Genomic DNA, 27,305 nt, shown 5'->3' on the forward strand with positions numbered 1-27,305 from the left:
CGTTGCGGTCTATCCAATGCCATTTTCTGAGTCAGTGTTCCAAGTAACCTAGTAACAGGCCAAAAAAATCAAGATACCAAGAATTTATTTTTGGAAGGGGGGTTGTGTTATGGGATTTTCTTGGCAAGATTTGTTCAGAGGGGGGTGGCCCCTGCCTATCCCTGAGGCGCATGTCATCCAGTGGGTTTCCATGGCTGGCTCCTTCCCCATACAATAGGTAGATAGATATGATATTTTGATATATTAGTTTAAATGTAATCAGTGAGGCAATCTGCTCAAAGACTGTTGCTAAGACTGGTGAGGGGGATTTCACTAATCTACGAGGGGAAAGGGAACCAATCTGATACTTCATAGAAAAAGGGCGCTACCGCTCCGCGCCTTCTCTCTCGGCCTAGTGATGTACCCTAATCCTTTTGCTTTGATCGCCTGCATCTCCACAGCCATCACATGCTGCTTCTGAGCTGTAGCAGAGAGTGCCACACTGGGCAGTAAGATCATTCTCTCACTATGGGCTTCTTCAGCAACAGAAGCATTTCAGAGTCAAGTTGCAGAGTGGTAGGTATGCAAGTGGAGAGCAGAGCAAAGGGAAACTGAGATGAGGGCTCTGTAGAAGGACTGCCTTTCCAGCTCTCCATAGGTCTTTGGCATATATATGTAAAAGAGATACATTCAGTTGAATGATGCCATGCAAATCAGAGCTTGGGAAACGTCACTTTTTGGTTTCCAGACTTTGTACATGGTATCCCCAGGCTCAGTGTTTCCCAACCTTTGTTGGCAACCGACAATGAAATAGTGGGGAAAGACTGTGTGCCATGACCTTGCAACATGCATCATCTAAACCAATAAAGGCTGCCTCCAAAAAGTTCAAGAAAGACAATACAATTATGTAAACCCTATGAATCAAAAGCAGCCTGTAAGATAGAAGATGTGGCAGCAAAAATTAAAATCACATTAAATATTAAAACTCGCAGATGAGACAGTGATGATCATCCCCTCTAACATCAGGCTTGCGTTTGGGGACAGGTTTGCCTTCTAAAGCTCTGTTTTGCATACTTGGAACGTAAGTAGGATGTAAGGGTGAACCAGATGCACTACCCTCACAACTCAAGCACAATCTTGCCGTATCTTCCTAATGCAACATTTGAAAAGAAGTCCAGCCATGCAGAACACCAAGAGCAGCAAAGAAGGAACTCAATTTGGAAAGCATGAACAATCAGAGAGGGGGAAGAAAGGGCCTTGAAAGCTTTCCCATATTTCAAAAATCATGTTATTTGTAGGCAGGCTAAATAAAATACAAGAATTCTCTTTGTGTGATAGAAGCCCATATCAGCATCCCTCTCACACAGGTATTGGTAAAGTTCCTCGCCACTTTTACTAAACTTGGATCCCTAAACACACTAACTTGAGAACGAGTCCCATGAGCTATGTGAGGCTGACTTCTAAACAAACATGTTTAGGATTGCATAGTAAGACTGGTGACAACGTGTTGCCCTTTCTTGCACCTCAGAGTTACAGGCCTATTATGTTTGAAAATCACATTTGGAAATCCAATGAATTGGGCATTTTCACAGGCAGCATCATGCGCACTTTTTCTTTCTCTTACCAAAGCAAAGAGTAGCCTTAAGCCACCCAATGCAACAGCTCCCTGTATTGTATTTTGGATTTTGGCTGACTTTGCCTCACTCCATTACTAGAAAAGGACTTCCGTGGGACAGAAATGGGGCTTTCCTATGCAAGGGCACCACTTCTGCATCTGGCTTCCACAGACAAAGGATCCACGTGTGTGACTCATAAAGCCTACGGAGAGGAACTCCCATAGATCATACTGCATGCACTGCATCTTAAGACAGCAGGGGGCATGCACAGTCAGCATTGAGGCATTCAAGGCCAACTTGGGAAGAACCTGTCCATCCAGCCACCACTGCTTATTGTGGTCCCTTGTCTGGATCCAATTGTGTTCAAGCAAATGGTTTGTTCAACATGCTCCTCACAAAGATACACTCTGTACTTCGACATGCCGGAGCGACTCAGCCCACTTTGGGAGAGCGTGCCGTTGGGTGCAAAGTCATAGTGATGGACTGTTTCCTATCTGGGCAAGAAAACACAAGCAGCTAACCACAAGCAACTGGATGTACTACTACCTGAGGGAGGCAACTTGGAGCTACCAAAAAGGAAAAGAAAAGAAAAAAATCCACATAAATTTAATGTCTTGGCATTTAGCTGAATCATAGCCCAGCCTGCAGTGTCAAAAAGAGGAACCTTTCCCTTTACATGTCAACCCACTTCTATTGTTAGCTCCAGGAACATGACCCAACCATACAATTTTAACGGCTAATATTTTGTCTATCACTCCAGTTGTCTACAATGGACCAACCGTCTGCTCCTGTTTTGGTTTGGTTTTGTTCTGGAGGATTAAGCGGAACACTAAGAAAGCAGGGAAAGCTTTCAGGACCCTTGGGAGCAGCCAAGTGTGGATCAAGCATCATCCCAAACCCTGAGAAAGTGAAACGACAAGACAATATGAAGGGGAAGGTGAGAGTACACACACTCCGCAAATCCAGAATTTTTACTGGAAACATCTTGCCAATTCAGGATGGGAACCGGGATACTGGTTTCCATGAAGCTGTCCTGGTTCTGAAGAGCAACCAAGGGGCTGCTTTCTACGAGGAGGACAGGGTTGCTCTGGACTGTTTCAACTGGAAGCAAGATGGGGAAGAAAACAAAGAGGGGCAAAAAACAAGAGACATGTGGCCACAGAAACTGGAACAGACTCACAACTGGTATCCAAAATGGCTCTAAAGACACAGTAAACAGAAGAAAGGGTTTAGCAATCAGGTCTCAACAGGTATAATATGAACTGCAGGGGGTGAAAGCAGGGAAGTGGCACTGACCCACTTCCACAGATCTGAGGAGTGGCTCCCCATCTCTTGCATGCCTGCTTATGGGAGTCCAGATGGGAGAAAGGCAACAAAGGGGTTTTTTTCAGTCAGTTCCAGCTCCACATTAAATCGCATATATTCTTTACACCAGTTCAGGAGTGAACTCTGTTCTTTTTCAAAATGAAAAAAAGCAGATCTCCTGCCATCACACACAGTTGGACCAAAGGCAAGGGCCACCCACATCTATAGTTTGGTGTGGCACCTGGTACAAAAGTGTGATAAAGAGTAGCACAGGCTTTGGCTTCTTCGGGGTTGTAAGCGTTATCAGTGCTCACTTGGAAAAAATACCATAGGCATCAATGTACCTTTCTTCCAAACAGAAGTCCAAAGTACCAGAAGCCCAGTTTATTAAAAAGATAAATGGCTGGCCTACACAGTGGTGCAAAGATCAGAGGCAAGGACGGGTGGAACAGAGAGGAACCTTTGGGCTGCATCAAGGAACAAGGCTCCCGAGACTTCGGGAACATACAGATTTTTCTAAAAATCAAAGTTGCCCTTTGGACTCCAATTCCAGCACATCCAGTGGGCTACAACCTCCCATGGTCCCTTCAGCATGGCCAGAGGTCTACAAGTCTACAAAAACTCCCATGCTGGCTGGAATTTCTAAGAGTTGCAGTCTAAAGAGACCATACATACTCGTTTGGTCTACAGCCAAAACTGTGGATTTGGATATAACCCCTCTACTCAAGAGATGATTCCTCTTTTGATAAGCGTTATGGTACAGTATTTACACTGACTCATGACTAGGTCAACCCATGTTTTTGGAGGGTCACACTTTTTATCCCTTTTTTATCGTAAAAAGGGAGGCACAACTATTACGCAATGAAAAAATTAATGATTAAATTTCCAGACTTATACATGAATATATACAGTAATTTGCCTAAGTGTTGAAATTCAAATTGGACCAGACTATCCAGCTTTTGAGGAGACAAAAGCAGTTTTCCTCCATCATCCCCAGAATGACGGATATATTTATTTCGTCTTGACTGTGGAATTACTTGCCAGCCCATAGGTAAAATTTGATCACAGCTGGTTTGTCCCTCATTCAGATACATGAGGTGCTTTAGTTCCATGGGGACATGCTTTGTTGCAGAGCTCACACAAGATAGGCATTTTACAACACTGTCACCTGATCATTTGTATCTCCATATTCAGCCACCAGCCTTGTACATTTTCTGAAAAAACAGATTAGCTGGGACCAAAAACTGTCCCAACATTTCTGTTGATCACATATTTAGTGTGGAATCTCCTCCGTTCTCTACCCTCAAACATTCCTGAGGACATTCTCCCGTGACCCTCTTTAGAGATTTTTTTTTTACTTTTTGTTTTCTCCCAGTTTTAAATTAACTGGATGAACATGTCAGATTCTTGCCCCAGGATTCCCCAGCTCAAAGTCTTTGCATAGAAAAGAGAAAATGATTTTACATGCCTTTGGATAGCATAGTAAGACTTCAGAAAAAGCTTCCCTTCCTGCTCCCTGTCTCGCATGGAAATTGTGCATCGAGGCACTTTGGAAGTGTCCATCAATTGCTTTAATCTTTTCTTAACATTTCCCTGGACGTGTAGCTTTGTCCGGGAGCTGGCAGTTATTTCTCTTTCCCCTCACAAAACTGACATTTCTAGGCTACCTTGCTGGGCAGTCATGACTCATGCTAGACAAACAGCCTGGAAAGTTATTTAGTTGTCAAGTGAAGGCATGCCTTCTCTTTATCAGCTGACGCTACTTTCTCTGTTTTTCTGGGGGTGCGACTATTATGCAATGAAATACAGTAATTAACACGTATCAACATCTAAACGTCTAAATACTACAGTTGAGATATGGGTGTACGACTTCAAAAAAAACTAGACCAGGTTTCTCCAACTCTTTGTTATCAATATGTTTTAGGCTACTAACATGATCACACATTGGCTGGAAGCCCAACACATCTGGAAGACACTGGATTGAGAAGGCAGAACGAGGCCAATGACGTTGGGCCTTTAGTGGCAGAAAGAGCTGACTTACCCAGGAGAGCCGAATGCCCATCGCCAAGTGGGAACCGCTGGTAGCGTGGGATGTTAAAGGGTGGCAAAATGTGGAACTTCTTTTCCAAGAGAGGCTCTAAGCGAGAGGCAGAAGGGTCTGCAGGGTGGAACAGGTTGTAAACTTGCTGGCAAGCAGGTCTCAACTGGAATACTGACCAACGGTGGAGGGAGGAAAAAAGGGACAATGAGGTGTTGGCCACTGCCTGGAAAAGAATGTCCCTACTAGACTGTGGAAGAAACATCCAGGAATGAGTGGACTCCCATTGCCATCCCATTGCCATTGCCCAACAGGTCACACAACCTACAGTCTTTGTTAACCCATTCAACCCATAGCTCCTCCCCTAGTTCTTCCTATACCAAGAGAAAGGCAAGATAAATATAAAGTAAACAGATAATGTATTTTAATATGTATAGAAATATATTCTAATATGTGCTTTTAGGGGATGTATTTTAGTAGTATGATGTATTTTAACATTATGATGTATTTGAACGATGTTGCGCCCTCCCTTGAGTCGTAAGGAGAGGCTGGCAATAAATAAATAATATAAGCAGAGACAAGAGTATATGATGAAATGCAAAGGTGAAAGAAAAAGCACTGCCAAGAAGATGCCTCCTAGATCTACACTGCCATATAATCCAGAGTGCAGATTAATTGCATCGAACTGGATTATATGAGTCTACACTGCCATATAATCCAGCAAAATGCAGTTACAGTAGAGTCTCACTTATCCAAGCTAAACGGGCTGGCAAAAGCTTGGATAAGCGAATATCTTGGATAATAAGGAGGGATTAAGGAAAAGCCTATTAAACACCAAATTAGGTTATGATTTTACAAATTAAGCACCAAAACATCATGCTATGCAACAAATTTGACAGAAAAAGCAATTCAATACGCAGTAATGTTATGTTGTAATTTCTGTATTTACGAATTTACCACCAAAATATCACAATATATTGAAAACATGGACTACAAAAATGGCTTGGATAATCCAGAAACTTGGATAAGCGAGGCTTGGATAAGTGAGACTCTACTGTAATTAGAATTCTGAAACTGGATTATATGGCAGTGCAGACCCAGCTGAAGGCTATCAGAACCATGTCAGAGAAGGCTCTCAGAGCAATCGCTTAACTTGTGGATGAGAATCAAAGGGACTCTGATCTTGTTTACAACGAGCCAAAGAAAGTATTGAAATTTGATTTTTCAAGGCATTTGGCCTAAAGGCTCATGTCAAAAATTCTAGGAATTTGTTGCCTTAAGTTGTGGTTCAGAGACCTTTGGGAACACCACCAGAAGAAAACATCCATGGTCACGCTTAAGTATGCCAAGGAAAGAGAAAACAGAGGGCAGAGTCCTGGATCTGGACCCATCCTACAGATTGCGATGGGGGCCCTGCTCTGTCCAAAGCAGGACATTCTGATTCTCTAAGAGCATCTGAAAACAAAGCAGGGTTAACCCAACTGTTTGCAGCTCCAAACAATGTATGCTTTGAGTGTGGAGAAATATAAGCAGGTATAAAGAAGGAGGAGGAGGAGGAGGTGAGGAATAAGAATGCATTCTAATTCAGACGTTTAAAGAAAGACTAAGAAGGCTGTAGAAAAGCAACGAGTGAAATATCATAAAACTCAAAGGCAATAGATCTGGGCTGAGGCAGAACTGGGGAAAAAGCAAAGGCCGAGGGAATGTGACCTGCAGCAATAGGGAGGCAACAGATTCCTGAATGGCTCCTTCCTGCGGTCTAAGAGAAACAATATTAAGAATACAGTCCACAATCCCATCATGTCATGACCATCACTCACTATATACATTTGCAACATGACTGGTTAGTTTTTGAAATCATAACATACAATAGTTATGCAACATACAATAGTTCTAAACTCTGTCCTCCTTTGTCCTAAACTATTATACAGTGACACCACAGGCCAATTGGGCAGGCTTTGGTGCAAACCCTTTGGTGCAGTGTTTCTTTTTCAAAACTCAGTTCTAGAGACAAAAAGGCACACTGAAAACTGTTCCATCATTAGACATACGGTTTGAGCCAGTTCTCATTCTCAGAACCCTTTAGGAAGAGAAAGCGTTTCCAAGTGCCCGCCCCCACCGGACCCAACCCATACGAGAACCTACTGTTGAGAGTTGGGATGACCGTTTTCCGCAAGGCAAGGACCAGCCCCAAAGGAGATCCAAACAAGAAGAAATCCGTGATCTCAAATTCAAACTTCCCAACATTCCCTCCATCCAGTGCATTGGAGCTACTCGATCTCCTCGATCCCGGACAGTGTCTCAGAGCACTAGAATGTAAACTAGGGAAAGAAGGAGGTGAACTACAACCGATAATGAGGCCCGCAAAGCTACCAGACACACAGCCATAAATGCATGGTATACTATGTGTTAACAATGCACACAACTCTCACCGTTTTCACAATCAGAAAATTGCGCACAAGGAAACGTGTTTGGCTAGAGGACTTCAGATCCAGTTCTAGACTGTAGCCACTTACATACGATACGAATACCAGCTAAGATCTATTTTGTGCCAACACAAGGTTAGCCCTGGCATAGCATCAAAAAAGTATTTAAAAGAGAGCATTTTCTGTTAAGGGTTTGCCCTCTCCCATCATTCCTTTTGGGGGGAAAAACTCAGGTGTATTTGCATTGTTAACAATAGTATCTTTGTTGACAGTGAACACCAATGATGTAAATGTATTCCTTGAAAAGATTATAACATAGGATAGGTAAAAAAAAGTATGTATTTAGTGACCCAAACAATTACAATCTGTCAACGTGTACCCATTTTAAACATTTTCCAATCTTGATATTTTGGAGAAGAGTTTCTTCTGTCTCCCAGTCAATTTTGCTCCCAATATTGGAAAAGAAATGCAGCAGATGGGAAAGTCTGCAAAGCGCTCCAAGTGACAAGTTGGTCAAATCGAACATGGTCTTCTTTACCTATTCTATATCTCTTAAGACAATACCTTACACATGTTTATCCAGCAGCAAACCCCACAGTGCTCAGTAGAGCTTATTCTTAGGCAAGCGTGCATAGGACTGCAGTCTAACCACTGATGCATGGGACTAGATTTCTCTGCGTTACGGAAAGCTGAGAGCAATGCTTACCTATTTCTTCCTCAAAGAAGTGTTAGGACAAATGTTAAGGGGTTAAAGAAAAGGGGAGGGGGAGAAACAAAGAGAGGAAAGAGAAATCGAAAGATCACCATTGGCAAGACGGGAGTCAATCAAATTTTCATGCGATCCCACAGCAAAATATATCCCCATACGTTCACATCTTTGTAGCTTAGATATGCCTGCCACTTAAGGCTTTGCAGCCATTCATCACACAATGTGTTCTGCACCCACCGACAGAGGACAGAAAAGCCCATCCACCCTTTCATGTAAACAAATGCCAGGCAAGAGAGCTACAAGGCAAGCCCCAAAGCGGAATGCTAGAATTGATTGGTAGTTCCAATGATTTCAATGTCTACTGAAGCAGGGAACAGGCAATATATATACGTTTTGGATAGTACAGGGAAGGGTGAACACCCCCGTGGTCTTTGTTTTGGATGGATTCATTCTGCCGCATTCCACCTAATCACAGACTGTATCATGCAGAGTGTAACCTCCAAGTATGGCGGACTCCCATTCACGTATATCTCGCATCTTCATCTTTTCAAAGAGGCAAATGAGCATTTATAAAAGCACCAGACTACCCTGAAGTGACAGGAATGGCAAACTCATTTCAACATCAGCAGCAAACAGTCTCATTTCCCAGATCTACCTGGAAAGAAAGGCCTGGTGCTGGCTGATGGTATCCGCCTCGTAGGTGGAGGAGTCACTCTTCTTCCGCAGGAAATGCTTGTTGGCGTCCTCCCCGTTGCTGCGAGGAATGTCGATGTTGCTTCGGCTGAGGTGCCGGCTGCCTTCCAGGCCAGAGCCCCCAGAACAGTAGCTGTTGTTCACAACGATTCCAGGAGACAAGAGGTCAGTGTCCTGGAATTGGAAGAGGACAAGGCCTAGGTATCAGCCTCCTGAGGAAGGACAATCACACAAAAAACAAGGGTCCTGCTTGAAAGAGAAGGGGAGGGTCTGTCTTTGCCCCATCCGGTGTTTACCTGCACGCTTATGACACTCCCCCGCCGGCTGCTGTTCTGACTCTCCGACATGTTCTGACTGCTAAAGCACAGAGCGTCAAAGGCCAGGATACCTCCAACGCAGTCCCCAACCAAACACACCTGTGTGGGGTAAAAAGCCCATTCATTGCCCTTTTCCAAGGAACAGCCAAGAGTTAAAACTCTATAAAAAGAATGCAAAGATTAAGGCACAGTGATGGTTGCTATAATCATTTTAATAAACAATCACAAAAGAGATAACGTAGCCAAACTTGGCTTTTGATGGGAAACACGATTTCCTGGAAATTAAGCACAAGAGCTACCGGCTGGGTGAAATGGAATTATTTGTAGAGATTCAACATTTTGTGTGGCCCTCCAAATACTATTAACATTGATAGAAAGAGCTGTTTAGAAGCTATATGCTCTTCACTTGCGTGGATTGAGTGCCTATTCCCATGATTCATCAATATGTGGAGAGGCACGCAGGTCTCTCACTTCGGAAGGAAAATGACCCTTCAAAGCCATATCTGGTGCTCACTTCTCCATTGGGATGGAGGATCTTTGTCTAGGGCTGTTGGGGCTCGCATACTAACGGCAGGTGGGGCCATAGTTGAAAGGAAACTTCCCCCAACCCTGTTTAGCTCTTTTTTCCCTTCCTGTTTACTCAGTGGATCAGAAGACCATTGTTTCCAGGGGTCTGAACAAATAGTATGAAGAGGACTTTTGAATTAGGTCAGCAGCTCACAGGCCCACAGGCTAGTCACCCCTAATGGAAGAGAGGAGAATACAAAGCATTGCTTTGACCCGGGTTCTGGGGCAGGAGCTGACTTTCATAAGTGACAGTTGTGAGAGGAAAAAATGCAAGCGGTACGCACAACCTGGGATAGTTATGCCTTCCTTCTCACTCCACAAAGAAAGGCTACTTCTGGAGCATACACAAGCCAAAAGAGGAAAAGCTGGCTTTTCTTCAGCGATATTGTTTTATTTTGTTGTTGTTATGTGCCTTCAAGTCGTTTCTGACTTAGGGCAACCCAATAAGGAAAGTCGCTCATGATATTTTCTTGGCAAGACTGGTTCAAGAGGCAGGTGGGTTTGCTCCCGAGGCCTTTCTCAGAGGCTAAGAGAGTGTGACTTGCCTGGGCTCGGGTCTCCATGGCTCAGTGGGGAGGCAAACCCTGGTCTCCAGAGTCACCAGCCAACATTTAAACCACAACAGCAGCAAACCGCCCTGTTTTTCTTTGCATGTACATATATCATTTTAATAAATTAGTATATTGGTTAATCAATTAAACTCAGACAACTACCGTATATACTCGAGTATAAGCCGACCCAAATATAAGCCGAGGCACCTAAACATCCTGCATTAAGTGAGAATCATCGAGAAGGAAGAGGAGTAAGAGGAAGAAGAGGAGAGAGGAAGGAAGGAAGAAGGCAGGCGGATGGGCAGGCAGGCAGGCTTTCCGCTTGCTCTCTGGTTCAATCCTATCAATTCAAGCTGACAGCTTACCTGGCCATTGAATGACATGCCTTCCTGGGATCGAATGAACTCAGCATACACTTGATTGGCCCTCAGGATCACGGTGGCCACTGCCTCTTGGTACTGTGGCGATGACGTGGCAAGCAGAGGCAAGGCGGCTAGAGGGATGTGATCCTGGCTATTGGAAAGGCAACCCTCGTCATAACTGTAAGGACTGAGGCTAAAGAGAGAAAAGAGAGTCATGTAGTTGACTAGTAGTTTTAAAGACGTAATCTACTCTGTTACTTGAACATGTCCAAGACCTCTGTTAATGTCCTCCACAAATAATAATAATAATAATAATAATAATAATAATAATAATAATAATAATACAAATACCATACTGCCTCCCACCCAAGTGAAAAATTTCATACAGGGACAATTTCATCCTAGATTTTCTGTTTTAACTCCACCACAGGCATCCCAGTGTTTCTGACTCTCTCCACTGGAATTTGCATGACCCCACCCACTGCCTCTTTGAAACCCCACTTTCCCTTCTAGGTCTCCCGATCTCCCTCTTCTCCTCTCTCTTTCTCCTCCCCACGTGCCTTTCCTGACAACCAAGCAGAAACTTACTTGGACACCAGTGAGAATGCTTCTGAGCAAATGGCTGGACAAGGAACGAGCTTGATGGCAATACGCCCAAGAGCCGCTGGGTAATGGACCCGAATGACAGTATCGAATGCAGTGGCAATGGTGTTGACGTCCCCTTGCTTTGAGCTCTGGTCACCGCTTCCCGTATCCAGGATGTTGCCTCCATGCAGAACCAAAAGCAGGACATGGATTTGGCTAGGCTGCACCAATGGACGAGCAACCTCATCCTGGAAAATGAGACGGAGGAAAAAACAAGATTAGATTAATTTAATTCCAAGAAATAAAAGTGCGTCCTGCTGAAGAATGATCATTCCTGGATGCATACCAATTATCTGGATACTTTCAGACCACTGTGGATATGCTCGGCAATTTCAGCGGCGAAGCACTTTCCACAGTGGAAGAATCCGGTAGCCTGAACGGTAGATGCTTGGACAGTATAAATGGCTGCGTTTACGTAAATAAGAGGGCTAAATTGGGACAGTTACAAAAGACATGGAGTACTTTCCTGGAACTCTTTCAATTTTTGATGGGCTTCATGTTCCATCCAATGCATTTGTACCTTAATTGTATACTCTGATTCAACAGGTTATTCTTTTTGATAATTAAGCATAAGTGCTGGGTAAAATATTATCCTCTAGCAACATGGTACACAGTGTTTTTGTTGGGGGACAGAAACATAGAGCGCATTGCCGGTGTAAGTATAAAATTGAATAAAGTTTAAATTTAAAAGCAAAACATCATTATCAAAGCCAGCGGAGTTTGGGGCTTCTCAGAGGTCAATGGCCATTAAGAGTAAAGGAGGAAAACAACTTCTCGGTATGACTCAGAAGAGAGGTTTTTAACTAGTGGTTTCAGGAAAGCAGGGAAAAAAGGAGTCAACAGTGCACTGAACTTGCTGGTAACTTTGCCGATTCGGCTTTGAGTGCAGCATGATCTCCAGCTACTGCTGCATCTCCAGCACTCCCTCCAATATGAAAGTAACTTCCACAAAGAGACTATTTATTTTTAGTGTGCTTTCATTAAAACAGAAGGTGGGCAATTTCTATAAAGTCAGTGGCAACGGTATGTATTTTAAAGCTGCTGCTCTCAAGTCTGGAACAAGGGGATGATGAGAATTGCAGTCGAGCACTTCTTGGGGGCATCAGGTTGCAGAAGTGTGATTATCATCTATTTCAATCCATGGAATAACTCTTAGGCAAAGGTAAAGGTTTCCCCTGACGTTAAGTCTAGTTGTGTCCGACTCTGGGAGTTGGTGCTCATCTCGATTTCTAAGCCGAAGAGCCTGCATTGCCCGCAGACACTTTCAAGGTCATGACTGCATGGAGTGCCGTTACCTTCCCGCCAGAACAGTACCTATTGAGCTACTCACATTTGCATGTTTTCGAACTGCTAGGTTGAAAGAAGTTGGGACTAACAACGGGAGCTCACCCTGCTCCCTGGATTCAAACCGCCAACCTTTCGGTCAGCAAGTTCAGCAGCACAGCAGTTCAACCCGCTTATGTTAACGTAATCCAGCAGCAATAAAGATTTGAAGCATGTGCCCTGGATAGTTTATTAGGGTGGTGGGAGCTAAGGGCTTGGGAAGGCAATATGGAACACAAATTACCATAAATTTACTTGAGTCTAATGCTCACCTTTTCCTGACTAGATTATGTCACCAAAATTCAGGTGTGCATTAGATTCGATGGCGTATTATACTTGAGTAAATACGGTAGAGGGAACCAATCGACTCCTTGATTGCAAGCAACACCAAGCAATATCTTCCATTCTATTGTGGGTCCATAACTTGCAAAGGTTCCCAGCAGCCAGGGGAAGGTCTATGTGCCTAAAGGCTTTAGCTAGGGCCCGGATGTCATCGACAAATCTCAATTCCAGGTACGCAGTTTTGGTTTTAAAATGTGTTAAGAAATCCTGTTCACTGTTTTCAAATTGTATTGTAAATGTTTTTAATGTATTGTTTTGAAAGTCACCTTAGGTCTCACTCAGGGGGGAAAGCAGCCTATACATTAAATTAATATTTTTGTAATGATCTCAGAGGAAGAAACAGCCATTGCTTCCAGGCAATGTGATGAAAGGCTTTTAAAAATGTAGTACCTCAGTTACGCCGAGTCTTTCCGCATTGGATCTCACACTGTAGTCTGCTGCTCGCTCAAGACACGAATCATCTAGAAGGAAAGAGACTGGGGGCATGACTTGTGTTTCTCTTCACTACAGGGCAGGAAACAGTCTTCTGAACGGCAATATTTCCAAACGTAAAGGGAAAGCTGAAACTACTCCTTTGTTCAACAAAAGTGCTCTTACGTCTCCAGTTCAGGAAACCCGCAAAGAACATCAAACAGGCAATCAAAAGACACGGACAATTTAAAAAAATATTAAAGCTCCTGTTGTTAATATGCCCAGAACTGCTGCCAAACTAGCGAGGGTTTTTATTTTCGGGTTCTGGCAGGTTTACTAAAAGGTCATGTGGAACTTGGAAAAGTTACCCTTTTGGACTATTACTCCTAGATTCACCTAGCAAAGATCGCCAGATCTTCACAAGATCTCTCTTGTGGAGAGAAAAAACGTGGTATAAATAAACATAATAAATAATAATAATAATCAATGGGTTGCTGTGAGTTTTCTGGGCTGTCTGGCCATGTTTCAGAAACATTCTCTCCTGGCGTTTCGCCCACATCTATAGCAGGCATCCTCAGAGGTTGGGAGGTCTGTTGGAAACTAGGCAAGTGGGGTTGATATACCAGAAGCATTATCTCCTGACGTTTCACCCACATCTACAGCAGACATCCTCAGAGATTGTGAGGTCTGTTGGAAAATATGCAAGTGAGGTTTATATCCCTGTGGAACAACGTCCAGGGTGGGAGAAAGAACTCTTGTCTGTTTGAGGCAAGTGTCAATATTGCCACTGGCCACCTTGATTAGCACTGAATAGCCTTGCAGCTTCAAAACCTAGCTGCTAGATGTGGGCAAAATTTCAGGAGAGAATGCTTCTGGAACATGGCCATACAGCCCGGAAAACTCACAGCAACCCAGTGATTCCGGCCACGAAAGCTGAAAATTGGGCCATCGCCCACACAAGCAGAGTGCAGCTTGCTTGAGGTATTATAATTTCCAGCATTCTTTAGCCAAAGCTTAACTGGTATAAAGCTGGCATTTGATTGTAGTGTAGAAAAACCCAGCCCGCAGACACCGAGGACACACATTCTACATTCACCTTTAGGGCAGCATCGTTCACCAAACTAACTGTACAATCCTCTCTCCACAGCAACCTTTTCTACAGATTAATTACCTGGTGCATCTTCAGATTCCGGGGTTTCAATCTTATCCATGAGATCGTTTGAACTCCATTTGGTGATTTCTTTTGGGAATGCTTCTTCACTCTCAGACAGGTCCTCTGCAAAGGGAGAGGAGGGGAAACAATTACGTTCATAAATACAGAGAGGACACAGTGTCAAAAGCACTTTCTTTAACTCTGTCAGCTCTAAACAACTGAGAGCCAGTTGAGGGCAAATGTAGAGTGCTGCTACTTAGAACATTTACAGCAGTTCTTCAGAGGGAGGAATCAGAGCCTTTGAAAGATAAAGCATACAAAAAACCCCTTATCACATCAAACAGAAGGCACTGTGCAAGCACACTAATGGTTAGCTTAAGAGTCTTTAAAAGCAAAATCTTAACAATGGTTAAGACCATTCAACACATCAGAGGAGAAGGCCTGGCAAAGTGAATATCTCCGCAGCCCACTCTTTATCCCTTCGGCATCGTGTGAATCGGATAGGGAATATGTAACTGTCCAAATATGGGGAGATTTAAATCTCGCATGACTGAGCCAGCATGGATTGTAGAGAGAGATCATGGGCGCTGCAACATCCCAACCTCAGTATCAATGGATGAGCAGCCATGCTGGTCTGTGGATCCGGAAGTTATCTCCTTCACACATAGAATAAATATAGTGTCTCTATTTTGAGGATTTTCATTTATTGCGGGTGGCGCTGGAACGTAAGTGAGGGAACACTGTATACCAAAAATATGCTGAGTTGTGCTCCTTTCAGAATGCTCCTTTTTTAAAAAAAATGACAATATTCTCAGGGGCTAGGCAACACTTTGCTAATTTGGTTTTATCCACCTTTATCTTGGACTATGTCTCATATACCCACCCATACTACCTTCTTGGGCTAAGACTGGTTTGATAACATAACTCTGTTCCTAATAACCAATTAATTCCTCAGCTAAAAGCAAAATATTACACAACACAATGTAGGCAGTAGTTTAAATGTACCAAGTGGGAAGGCAGCTGTTTCTCTGGGATAAATACTGCAGACAAGTCACTAAACAGGTGGAATTGAACCGCAAGCAAAAAAAATCAAAGCTTGCCTGCATAATCACCATTGACATGAAACATCCTGCTCAGAGCTCTAATTAAGAATGCATATTTTAATCTGCAATTGATGACTGTTTTGCACTGATTAATCCAATAAGGTTTGGGCCAACTGGATTGCACAGCAGATAGCAGAAAGTGCATATATTGTCAAATGAGCGAGGAGCAAAATGGGCTGAATTTACATTCCGAAGTTGTTCCCGCACCTTAATCTCAATATTCGAGCCCGTTTACTTGGGATGCTTATTTACAGGTCTCACTGCTGTTTGCTATGATCACTGAACACATGCCTGTCCCCATTGTCTCCATATTAATAATTCAACTTTCCTAGCTTGTCAGCAAATGAGAAAATACGAGAGAGCCCCACAGATTAAAATAAATAAACCTAGATGTGTATCTCTTTGAGATGGGGTTAAAGCAATTAATGTATCTCTCACAAGAAGAACTAGCATAAAAAATAAGAGAAGAGAAATACCAGGTTCGCCATGAGTCCTAGGAATGCTACATGAACTGAACTAAATGTATGCTTATGTGAATTTTTTGGACCTATTCCGAGTTAATTATTCCCAAACACAGTGATATTGTTTTGCATATCTAGATCATAAGGATATTTTTCCAATGACTAGAGAGGAAGTTCAAAGCATTCGGCTCATGGGTTGTCAATACAAGGTTTCATCGACAGCCTTGGAGGAGAGAACTTCAATGGAGTGTTTGCTTCAATAATACTAATTCTGGATGATGTTTATGAACCTGGTGTGCCTAGAGGGTGAGGTCTTCTGCAGAGGACCTTCTGTATGTCCCACCACCATGACGTTTTTCTCTTTCTCTCTCTCTCAAGAACAACTAAAATGCTTTTAACTAACTAACCAACCTCTGAATCTCAGTAGCTTTCTCCTGCAGTTGTTGCTCTGAATTAGACTTGGTTCCAGATGAGGCTTTTCTCATGACATCATGCACCAACATTTACAGGGAGTTCAGAATCATCCTTGACTCATCCTCCTTGTATTTCCACTGTTTTTTCATGTTTTTGGACCATGGGCAATTCATTTAAGAGACACAGAATGAATTGCTGCCTAATGCCTTTCAGCGGTTGGTACAGGGAGTCCCCTCTACAAATGTTCCGATATTCAGAAACCTTGAATGCTAGATTGAAGTCGCATTCCAACTTAAATTAGCTTTCAATAGGTGGATTCTCCATTAAAATGTTCATTACCCCTTTTGAAAGCCATCAAACCAACCTCAAAAGATTACATTTTTGAGCAATAATAACCCATGCAATGCTGGAATATAAGGCGAGATTGAAAAAAAAACTTGTCAAGCTCTGTGCCAAAACTAGTTGGGACTCACACACCTCATGGCAATGGGGATGCTCTGAAAATGCCTTCAGTGTCTGATTCATTGCAAGAGTCCCTAGGCATTTGTTAATTTATTTCTAGTGATTACATTCATGCTCAACCTTTCGTCTGAGATGAGCACAACAACCTCCTTTCATCTTAAATCCTGTAAAGCAGTGATTCTCAACCTTTTTTTTTTTTGACCAGGGACCACTTTGACCAGAGGCCACTCTCCAACATTAGTACCAAAAGGGTTACGAATCAGTTTTTGGCCAACTTTAGATTGGGTTTAGTTATTTGGGGTGCTGATTCAGAAAATTGCATTGGATAGACCACATCAGCTCTAGTTTCTGATACAGAACATATGCCATCCAGTAGTTGCTATCTGCTTGTCCACAGAAAACCATATTTAGTAATCTAGAGCTGATGTAGTCTATCCAATGCAATTTGCTGAATCAGCACATGCCTAAAAACAAAGACAAGAAAAAAAATTGGTTGGGCTGTGTTGTTATTGATAATTATGCAGCTGTTATTTCCATGCTCCACCTACCATGTGCATCAAAGAACTCATCGTCTGAGCTCTCATCTGAATCCCGTGCGATGCTCTGCATCCTCCACTCCGAGAGGCTATGGCGTGAGGGGCTTGCTAGGAGAAAGAGACACAGATTTATACAATCAGCTCAAGCCAGTCGGTCCTCAGAAGAGACCCAGAGGGGCAGTCCAGGGGGAAACCCATCCCCGTAGTTGTGATGTCAAACTTTCCATCTCAGAGTTTGCTTTGCATTGTTGTTCGTCGTTCCTATAACGCGGCACCAAGGTGTCACAAGCACAGAGCTTTGCGAGCCGCTGCTGCTATTTAGAAAGGGCAGCTATTTATAATCATAGGAAGGATGTATAAAATCATTTGGTTTTGGTGGCTGGCAATCAGAAAAGGAAGCCGCCTGATTGTAGAAGTCCCTCTCCAAAATTACAGGGACAATACAGCACACCCTCCAACTGTCAATTAATTCCCTGTCATCCCACTTCTTCAGCTACTGAAATGTCCCAGTTTCTTCCCTCCCTCCCATGTTCTGCCTTTATTCTCAAATTCTTTGCATTGCTACAAAAGGAAAGGAAGGGGATCAATGAGATCAGGCAAAAGCAAACTGCTGCAGCCCCTCCCAGCTTGTCTGTCCTTCCCCACCAATAGCTTTTGCCATCTTCACCCTCCTTTGGTGTTGCTTGGTCACACATGTCCCAGTTTTCCTCTGTGAAATATTGGAAAATATGCACTTTTCCTCTTGCAGGTAAGAAGTGAGGTGATTTTGGAGCAGGTAAGAACAGTGTGTCACTTGTAGTTTGGTCCTGAAAATGCTGAAGCGGTGAACTGGCCATGCTGGCTAAGAAATGTGGGAGTTACCAGACAAATAAAGTAACATTTGTAAACTCTGCATCTAACTGATTTCACCACGTTCTGCAGACTGCTTGGATTTTCTCCCCTTTCTTTAAAACCTCTTTTGCTGGAGAACAGGCCAGGGAATCCACCCTACATTCTTGTGGATACAGCTAATCACACGTTTGCCACGAAGCAGCCTTGAGTTTATTAAATTCACATGGAGCCACCCAAAAGTCATCCAATGGCTGGCCTTAAATGACATAGTGGCACACACCCAGAACATATCCTCGCGGCAGAAGAGAGCTCAGAGCGTGCCAGGCAATCGCTTTTGGATTCTAATTTGGCTAATTGTCATGTGGAAAGGCCACTACCTCAGCTTGCCCCTAGATCAGTCACAGAGCTAATTACGACTCCAGGATTCAATTTGTAGCTCCTAACTATCCTGCGCCATTCTGTTGGGAATAAGGGATCAGAGAGATGGACAGACCACAGATAAATCACCCTAGACTGACGTCAAAGACCTCCACATAATAGCCGCCAGAAATAGAAGTGATAATAATACAGGCAGGCCTCCAAGAAGGAAGGATCCCGACATACATCAGGGGTCTTGCTGAGACAGCAGAAGACGGAGCAAGCCCTCCTAGCAAGAGGCGCAAGAGAGACTGACCCAAGTGTCTTCCTGGGCTATTTCACACATGCAGATGTGCAGGCATCACCGGGTTTGAAAGCCCCGTGGAAAGGGTTTCCTTAACTCAATGCTCTCATATTTCCATCTCTCACATCTGTTACATTCAGTCCCAAGCAAAAGGGAATGCCTAGCTAATAAAGGCAAGAGACTGAAGAGTAAGCTGAAGCTACTTCATTTTTGTATGTTGGTATATTTTAAATTCTGCGCTAATGCCTTTATATCAAGCCGCTTTGAGTCCTCTTTGGGGAGATAAAGTGGGGTATAAATACATATAATACTACATATAAGTGCATGGGATCCCACCAAAAATTAAATTCCCAAAGCATGTCAGTCTCTCATAGAAAAAACATCAGGGGTGGCTTAAAGGAGAACTTATTTTACTTGGCATAGACTTTGCAGACAGTAGTCTGCTTCTGAGGAAGTGGGAAAGCTTCTGTCAAATACAACTTCCCAGCACAGGAACAGGGCCACAGATACAATGAGCCAAATGCTATTGTTAGTCCCAATTATAATTCACATACTGGATCAATGAGAGTTGCCTACGGGGTGACTGTTCAGGACTGAATAGAAGTTGGGATAATATTGATCTTAGAACAGTATACAGGCAGAGGGAAAGGGAAGTCATGGGAGCAAAGTCAAAGTGACATAATGGGGCAGTGGGGGAGAAGAACTTGCCCCACTGATCCAATTATGCCTTGCAAGTAGAAGGAAAAGGGGTCAGCTTTACTCCCATCTTACCCCCCCCCCCCCCTCCCACAATGTGCCTCAAACTCCAGGGGATTAGCAATGTCTGCACCACAGCCTGAGATCCATGTGAATCATTCGAAACTCTCTGTTGGAAATCAGGAGCCATGTGCATGCCATCTCCATGCACAACCAGGGGAAAGTTACCCACTTGGCTGTGGTCATTGTGTTCCAGGATGAGCCAAAGCGGGAGATTGTCTGTCGAGGGACTGGAGTATTAATCACGTTAGACCCTGTATAGGCACGGCTTGTTCCAGCTCTATTATTTCACATTAGACAAGCACATATCTGGGAAAAAGAACACCACTTGAGACAGCCTGCCACTGCAGAAGTTTCTGAGCCTGGAAAATCACTAGGCATTCAGCCGCTTTCTCTCGTGAACCGCCTCGCTCTCTTCCCCTGGGGGGGGGGGGAGGGTCTTGGGTGCAAACCGCCTTCCCACTCTCTCTGCCTATTAGGGAGGGGAGCCTATCAAACCCAAACGCCAACAGGATGAAGGCTGTTTCCAATTAAAGAGACGGTAGCCAATTAAGTTCAAGGGGATTAATTACTAATGTTGTTCATTAATTCAAGCAAGGGCAGGGAACTGTAGAAAGAGAGAGCTGGTTTTTTTTACTCCTGCACCCCACAGGATCTGCTCATGATCATTTTCAAGCCAATTTTTGCGTGATGGATTGCTGAGCATTTGTGGGGGGTCTTGGCAGAGAGACAGGAGCAAAACCAATATTTCCGGCCCAATGTTTTTAATGTGGGGCTGGAGACATTGTGGGGCTTCAAAGGTTACAGAATGGGCCCTGGCAGCCCTTGAAATGAAGCCCTGTGAGAAATGAAGCTGCTGTTTCTAAATAAAACCACATATAGAAAAACAAGATCAATTGAAAGGTACTAAATTTGCCACAACAGACATCAATATTTCCAGGTCCAGTTTCAAATTCTGTTCTTAGCTGTTAAAGCCCAGGTCCTACTTGTATGCCCTGATAACATCTATTAGGCTGGAAAAAATGCACACAAAACAGGACCTTCTTGGTGACAGTCTCACAATTTCAACTTTCTCCCACTTAATATCTAGTGAATTCCTTCAGTCTTGGCAATCAACAAGACATTTGCCAGTGCCACCATGTTTCCAATTTCAGTGACTGAGGCTGGATCTACTCTTGGCACAAACTGGATTATACGGCAGTATAGAACCAGCCTGAGTGTTTCATAAATAGGACTCTAGTGCCTAGATCCAAGGAAGTCATGCTACTCCTCTATTTTGACCTGGTCAGATCATACTTGGAATCACACCGTGTCCAATTCTGGGCACCACAACTGAAGGGAGATGCAAGGTGTCCAGAGGAGGGCGGCTAAAGAGATGCACTGCATCTTCTCCCATTATAAATGGCACCCTCTAGCTGTTGGCCACCCTCCATCTTTCTATGAAAACTAGCGTTGGGCACAACTCACCTCCTCTTTTTGAAGAGGACTTGGAAGACGTTGACCACTGCTTGGTTAACACTCGCCCCGACATGGCTTCGCCCATATTGCTAGCATCATCCACTGCTTCGGTGGATGGAGATATGGCCTTTGATTCGAGATTGTTCTCTTCCAGAGAATCTTTGGGAAGGTGCTGCTCCGGCTCGTTCTCATTAAAGCTGTACTGGGCCATCTTCTGAGCCAGCATCAATTGGGCCTCCTTCTCCAGTTGCCGGATGTCTTCGATGGTGAGTCCGTACCACTCATCCTGCCAACACCAGGCTTGCCGGTGAGCTCGCACCATCACCTTCCGCAAGCCTGGCCAGTGGAGGACAGGGACAATGAGTATATTACCTTCACTAACTTCATTTGTTCCCTGCCCTTTTCTCAAAACCAAGACTCACATGGCCTTCAATATAATACAGGTGAAACATACAAAGGTTCTGCATTAAAATGGAATTAAACTCTCAACATTAAAATAATTTAAAATAAAACAATAAAAACAATAAAAAGAAATATAAAAAATATACAACTGAAATAATACAACAACCTCTCAAAAGCACTTTCTTCAACAATCTTCAGTTCTGACAAGCCTGGCAACTGAAGGATAACAGCAATGGCCATTCTTATCTCAGTGGGAAGAATGCTCCAGAAGCCCAAATCGGGCTTAAGAGAGAATAGAATCAAATACTCACCGACATCATGAATGAAACGCTCAATTTTGGACTGCATCCCCCAGTATCTGAACTCCACTTTGCACAACTTGTAGGCACACATGATAGGGGATCTTCCAGAGTTGTTCTTGTGCTCTTTAATCCATTCTTCGGACAGAGGCCCCCTTGTAGTCTTAACAGATTTATACAGCTTGGGATCCTCTTCCGACTTGTATTCATGTGGAGGGATAGCATCTTTGACAATATCGATGGGATCTAATGGTAAGAAAAAAAAAGAAATTTGAATTTTAAAGCAGGAATTTTCAATTTACATTAGATGACTATTGTATTTTAATATTTGTTCTGTGGATTTGAACATATGTATTTTACAGAAATGTGTTTTAATATATGCATGTTGTTGAAGGCATTTTATGATGATGTATGGAGATGTGATGAGAGGCAGATAATATTAATTATTATTATTATTAGCATAATTATCATCATCATCATCTACTACCTGAGGTGGCCATATCACACTGCCCAATAGTAAGATGAGATGTGGTTCAATGTCCTTAATTCCACATGATAAAGAAGGTTCATCATGTGCTAAAGTAGGAGGGAGAAAAGTGTGGCCCTCTGGACTAGAATTCCTACTGGTCTCCGTCAGCAGAATCAATGGTGAAAAAAATGGAAGGATATGTTGTCGAAGGCGTTCATGGCCGGAATCACTGGGTTGCTTTGAGTTTTTCAGGCTATCTGGCCATGTTCCAGAAGCATTCTCTCCTGACAATTCACTAGGCAGCACATTAGAAAGTAGTGCTATGGACAGAAATTATGGTTTCGTGTACCAATCCTCTACGACAAACCTCTATCAGCTGGATTTTTCCACTCTTTAAAATCTTGACATCTTTAACCAAGACATAAATAAGGAGAATGAGGAGAAGGTGTAGAGATGAAGCAGAACTAATTAACAGTTCTCTTAAAACACAGACGGAGGCAGAAATTGGTGTCAGGGGGCCTTTAAATTTCAGGTGGAAAAGTATGTCAAGCTAATTCTCTCAAAGAATTAACTGGTCTATTGGTTTGAAATAAAATGGCGTGCACACAGACACAATTACCATGCACAGTGCAGGGAATGAGTATTGCAATTCCCAATGGCAATGCTAGCGGAGGAATTCTAGAATCCGTAGCTCCAAAAAAAGGTTTCTCGAGGAGACAGAGGCAAATAAATATATATATATACACACACACATACACATACACATCCATGCATAAGAGTAACACTGAGGTCAGATAACAAATCTGGGAAGGAGGGATATTCACCAAGAATGGTCTGCCTTTTCTCTGCAGGGGAAAGGTTGAACACATTGGCTTGCTCTCCTGAGTCAGCTATATAATAGGTTTCAATATCAATAGAGAATTTTTCCACAAACGGGCATGTGTACCTGAAAAAGAAAGTGCAGGTTTAGATGAAAAGTCTCCTTGCACCAGAACGCTTAAAAGTAAAACAATAACCGCCATACGTGCAGCATATTACAAATGCAGATGCTTTCCGGAGTGAAAAGAAGCCTCAAGGACTGAGAGGGTCACACATAATTTATTAGCACCTTGCTTCTCACGCTTCTGGAAGCATGGCACAAATCAGGCAAGCGCACTATCCTATACATAATGCTTGGAGAGCCATATACCTTTAACGGTTCAGAATAAGCAGCCATAAAGGTTATACATGGCTGAATGCTTAAAAGGAAGAACTAACACAACAATGGTGGTCCTCTTTGCAAAGAGAAAGCAATGTCAAATCTTAGAAAAGATACATTATCTATACACATAATAAACATGAAAATATGTATGTATGTGTGTGGCTGGGGTGCCCACTTACACAGACAGGCCCACATGATCCCACCTACTGCCTCTCCCTTAACCCTTTCCTATTCCTTTCTATGGCACACAGCAAACAGAGGAAATGATCAGCAACTGAATATACTAGAAAGAGAGGTTTGGGGAGAATTCACCATGATTTATAGGAGTTGTAGGGACTGGGACGTATAGTTCACCTGCAATCTAAGAGCACTCTGAATTCTACCAAAGATGGATTCGGTCAAACTTGGCACACAGAGCTCCCATGACAGGCAAAAAATACTGGAGGCCTCTGAGGGAAATTCAACTTGATTTGGGGGAGTTATAGTCCACCTACATCCAGAGCGTACTGTGAACCCAAACACCGATGGATCTGAACCCAACTTGGCACACATACCTGATATGCCGAAGTTTGATTACTGGAGGGGTTTGGGGGGAACTGACCTTCCTTTCTGGGAGTTGTAGTTCACACAAAACCAAGGAAACTGTGACCTCCACTATTAATGGACCTGTACCAAATTTGGCACACAGAACCCCCATGACTAACTCAATCTACTGGAGGAGTTTGAGGGGACTGCCTCACCATAATGGGAGTTGTAGTTCACCCTGCAGCCAGAGAGCATGCTGAACCCCACCCATGATGCACCTGGGGCAACGCCAGGTACCCAAGCTAGTTTTATTACAAATTCCAGAATCCTCTGGCTAGTATGGCCTCTGACTATACTGACCAGGAGATTCTGGGAATTTTTTTTCCAAACTCTATTATCACAATCATGGCAAGAGGGGCTGCCAGAAATAAGGTGGTCACCGCATTAGTCTTCCTCACTTCCCGTGGTCTACTGCATCAGTCAAGGCTAGTTTTCGACAGCACTCAGTGTATTCAAATGAGAAATGGAGAAAGAGGCCATACCTTGTCCTTGTATAAGGATAGGCGTTCCACGACTCCTCTTCAACTCGCAACGCTGCCTTTGGCAGTATAGACCGAAACCAACTGGGAATGTGCATACCAATATGGTATACTTTATGGGTATACTGCCCATTGCCACCAGGACCGTCGGTGTATGGCCTGTTCTCCAAAATCTCCACACCGCTGCCTTCTCCACATGTCTCTTCCCGGCTCTTTTTCTGAAAGAATAACAACCAACGAGGATAAACAGACTGAATTGTGCAAATTATCCTGAAGTTAACTACGCTGCCTTATAAAATCCAGATCATCTGCTTTGAACTGGATTATATGGCAGTACAGAATCCTATAATCCAGATCAAAGCAGATCATCTGGATTATCTGCTTTGATAATCTGGATTATATGGCAATGTAGATCTAATCTGGAGGAGCACCAAAAGACTGTGGTTTCTACTTATTGAGTGACTTCTGAAATGTGCATTGTGCACCCATTATCCCTTGCACCCAGCGAGGCATTACAAGTATCACTCGGATAAAGACCTTGCCGCTGGGTCTTATAAACAGAAATATTTCAGTCTTCACCATTTTCCATCCAGATGTTCTTAAACAAAGAAATGATGAGTTTAATCCAAACTTTGTCCTGGTGAGAACAAACTCACTGAAATCCGTAAGTCAGCCATGCCTAAGCATTGATGAAAACCGTCCAACTCTAGGAATGAGTAAATCTACTCCACCTCATGGTATATTTCTTTTTCTGTAATCTTCCCCCCTTCGGTGTGCTTTAGTTAAGTGCTCTTGAAAGGGCTGGTACTTAGGGAATTGAAGACAAGCTGAGATTAAAGTTATGAATTGACTGTAAAAGACACTTCAATAACGACATTTTATTTCTGGCTGGCAAACAAGATTAAAAGAAAATTCCATTTAATAAAAGGAATAATTAATAACACAGAAGATCTTAATCTCTGTCTGAGGACAAGACGGCGAGTAAACTTGCTGGGAAGGGCTGCCAAAGCCTCTCCGCCTCTGATCCGTGGAGCACCGATGCAGGCGCAGAATTGCCTTGCCCTCCGTTAATAGACGGAGCTTCTGCAAACAACTGGCTGTGGATAGTGATGGTGAGAAAAGCTCTGATGCATTATTAGAGGAACCCCTTTCCTATCATGCTTATTACTGGCCTTTGCTCACCTTTTTATCAGTCCTGAAATCCTTCTGGGGAACACCAAAGTTCCCAGGATAAGACGGTAACAAGGTAGGAAGGAGTATCTAGGACAAGTGGAATTGGGATTTGCACATAGATTATGATTCTGTACAGAACAGATAGCAAAGTATCCAGAGATTCTCAGGTTTTGCTTTGAAAGTACTTTTCTTGGCCTTACATTTGGGGATAGAGAACTAACCCACCTATCTCAGTTCAGAGCTATAAACCAGATAAATACCTATAGCTAATGTTAATATTTCTTTCACGTCACATTTTTCATTTACACAAATGACTAGCCACTGCCAGAAGGGACAGACAGTTAATCTATGCTGATGATCGTGCCATCACTGCTCAAGCAGGGAGCTTTGAAATGGTTGATTTTTGAGATATACCAGTCTCCATCTATCCACCCATAGAAAACCATGATAACCATATGTAAAAAACTAGAGCTGGTGTGGTCTATTCAATGCAGAAGGCACTGTTTACATATGAAATTGCCCGTCTTTCCTTCATAGATAAATGGGTATTTTTCAATACCTAAGCTTTCCCACTCCTCCTCCTGATACTCAAGAGAGGACAAAACAAAACAGAGAAATCCTAATCGCTGATCAGAACCTAAGAGATGATGTCCCCATTGATATGTCCCAAGAGGGACATTTCAGCCTCCATCAGACTGGAAGAGTGGCTTGGAACTATTAGAGGTACGTCATGGCTAATCGCGCCAAACCCTCTTATATTGTATTACAACAGAAAATCCACTCATCCCTTTAGAACATTCCCCCTTTGCTGCTGCCAACTTCCAGCATTCTGGATGGCTCCCATCAATCGCATTCCAGCACAGATGGCGACACAGATCCAACCCAGCTGAAGGAACCGCATTACACGACTTGTAAAAGGGTAACCCATGGAAACAGATGTACCCTGGTAGTAAGAAAGGGGGCGACTTTAGAAAGTGTTTACTAAAATAAACCACCCAGCAGAGTGGCATAACAGTACTTAACATGTGACCTTTGGAGAGCAGTTATGGAAAGAACAATTCCAGTGAGTGTCATTAAAATAGTACAATACCCTTCCCCATCACAAGAATAATCATAGTCTGGAATGGAGAAGCCACACACAAGAGAAATGATACAAGCAAGCTGAGTCACAGATTCAGAATCATACAAACCTAGAGTTGGTAGGGACTACAAAGGGCATCTAGTCTAACCCTCTGCCATGCCGGAATGCTTAAGCAGCTGAGGGGGGAAAGGAAGGGGCCTGAGGCTGTTAGGAATTATGGGAGTTGGAGTCCAAAACCTCTGGAGGGCCCAAGTTTGCTCATGTCTGATCTCTGCGATGCACAGAACTGAGCACAGTATTCCAGTTGAGAGCTGTCCAAAGCAGGAGAGAGTGGCCCTACTGCTTCCTTCAGGGACACTATACTCCCTTCATCTACCAAGCTTGAAATGTTACTTAAAAAAAGACAAAATTAGTCTGGCATGACTTGTTTATGAAAGCCTCGCCCTGGTTCTTAGTAGGAACACATTCCTTTCCAAATGTGCACAGACTGGATTTGT

General features: G+C 43.3%; 1 protein-coding gene across 7 annotated transcripts in view; it reads right to left on the reverse strand.

Moving 5' to 3' along the window:
* The window catches only part of pitpnm2 (phosphatidylinositol transfer protein membrane associated 2), a 104,623-nt gene that overhangs the window by 14,644 nt on the left and 62,674 nt on the right, over positions 1-27,305 (reverse strand). For 4 of the 7 annotated variants that reach the window (XM_008113698.3, XM_062958619.1, XM_003222773.4 and 1 more), the window contains 14 exons: positions 24,558-24,772; positions 23,114-23,235; positions 21,833-22,066; positions 21,129-21,455; positions 17,426-17,521; positions 14,456-14,560; positions 13,264-13,334; positions 11,152-11,396; positions 10,567-10,756; positions 9,063-9,182; positions 8,729-8,940; positions 7,084-7,259; positions 4,942-5,112; positions 2,547-2,696 (listed from right to left, as the gene is read on the reverse strand). In XM_008113698.3, coding sequence (XP_008111905.1) covers positions 2,547-2,696; positions 4,942-5,112; positions 7,084-7,259; positions 8,729-8,940; positions 9,063-9,182; positions 10,567-10,756; positions 11,152-11,396; positions 13,264-13,334; positions 14,456-14,560; positions 17,426-17,521; positions 21,129-21,455; positions 21,833-22,066; positions 23,114-23,235; positions 24,558-24,772 — 2,434 coding nt within the window. The remainder of the gene's footprint in view (positions 1-2,546; positions 2,697-4,941; positions 5,113-7,083; positions 7,260-8,728; positions 8,941-9,062; positions 9,183-10,566; positions 10,757-11,151; positions 11,397-13,263; positions 13,335-14,455; positions 14,561-17,425; positions 17,522-21,128; positions 21,456-21,832; positions 22,067-23,113; positions 23,236-24,557; positions 24,773-27,305) is intronic. The other 3 variants (XM_008113701.3, XM_062958621.1, XM_062958622.1) reach the window with 1 other exon arrangement.

The sequence above is a fragment of the Anolis carolinensis genome, chromosome X (assembly GCF_035594765.1).
Source record: "Anolis carolinensis isolate JA03-04 chromosome X, rAnoCar3.1.pri, whole genome shotgun sequence".
Lineage (NCBI taxonomy): Eukaryota > Metazoa > Chordata > Lepidosauria > Squamata > Dactyloidae > Anolis > Anolis carolinensis.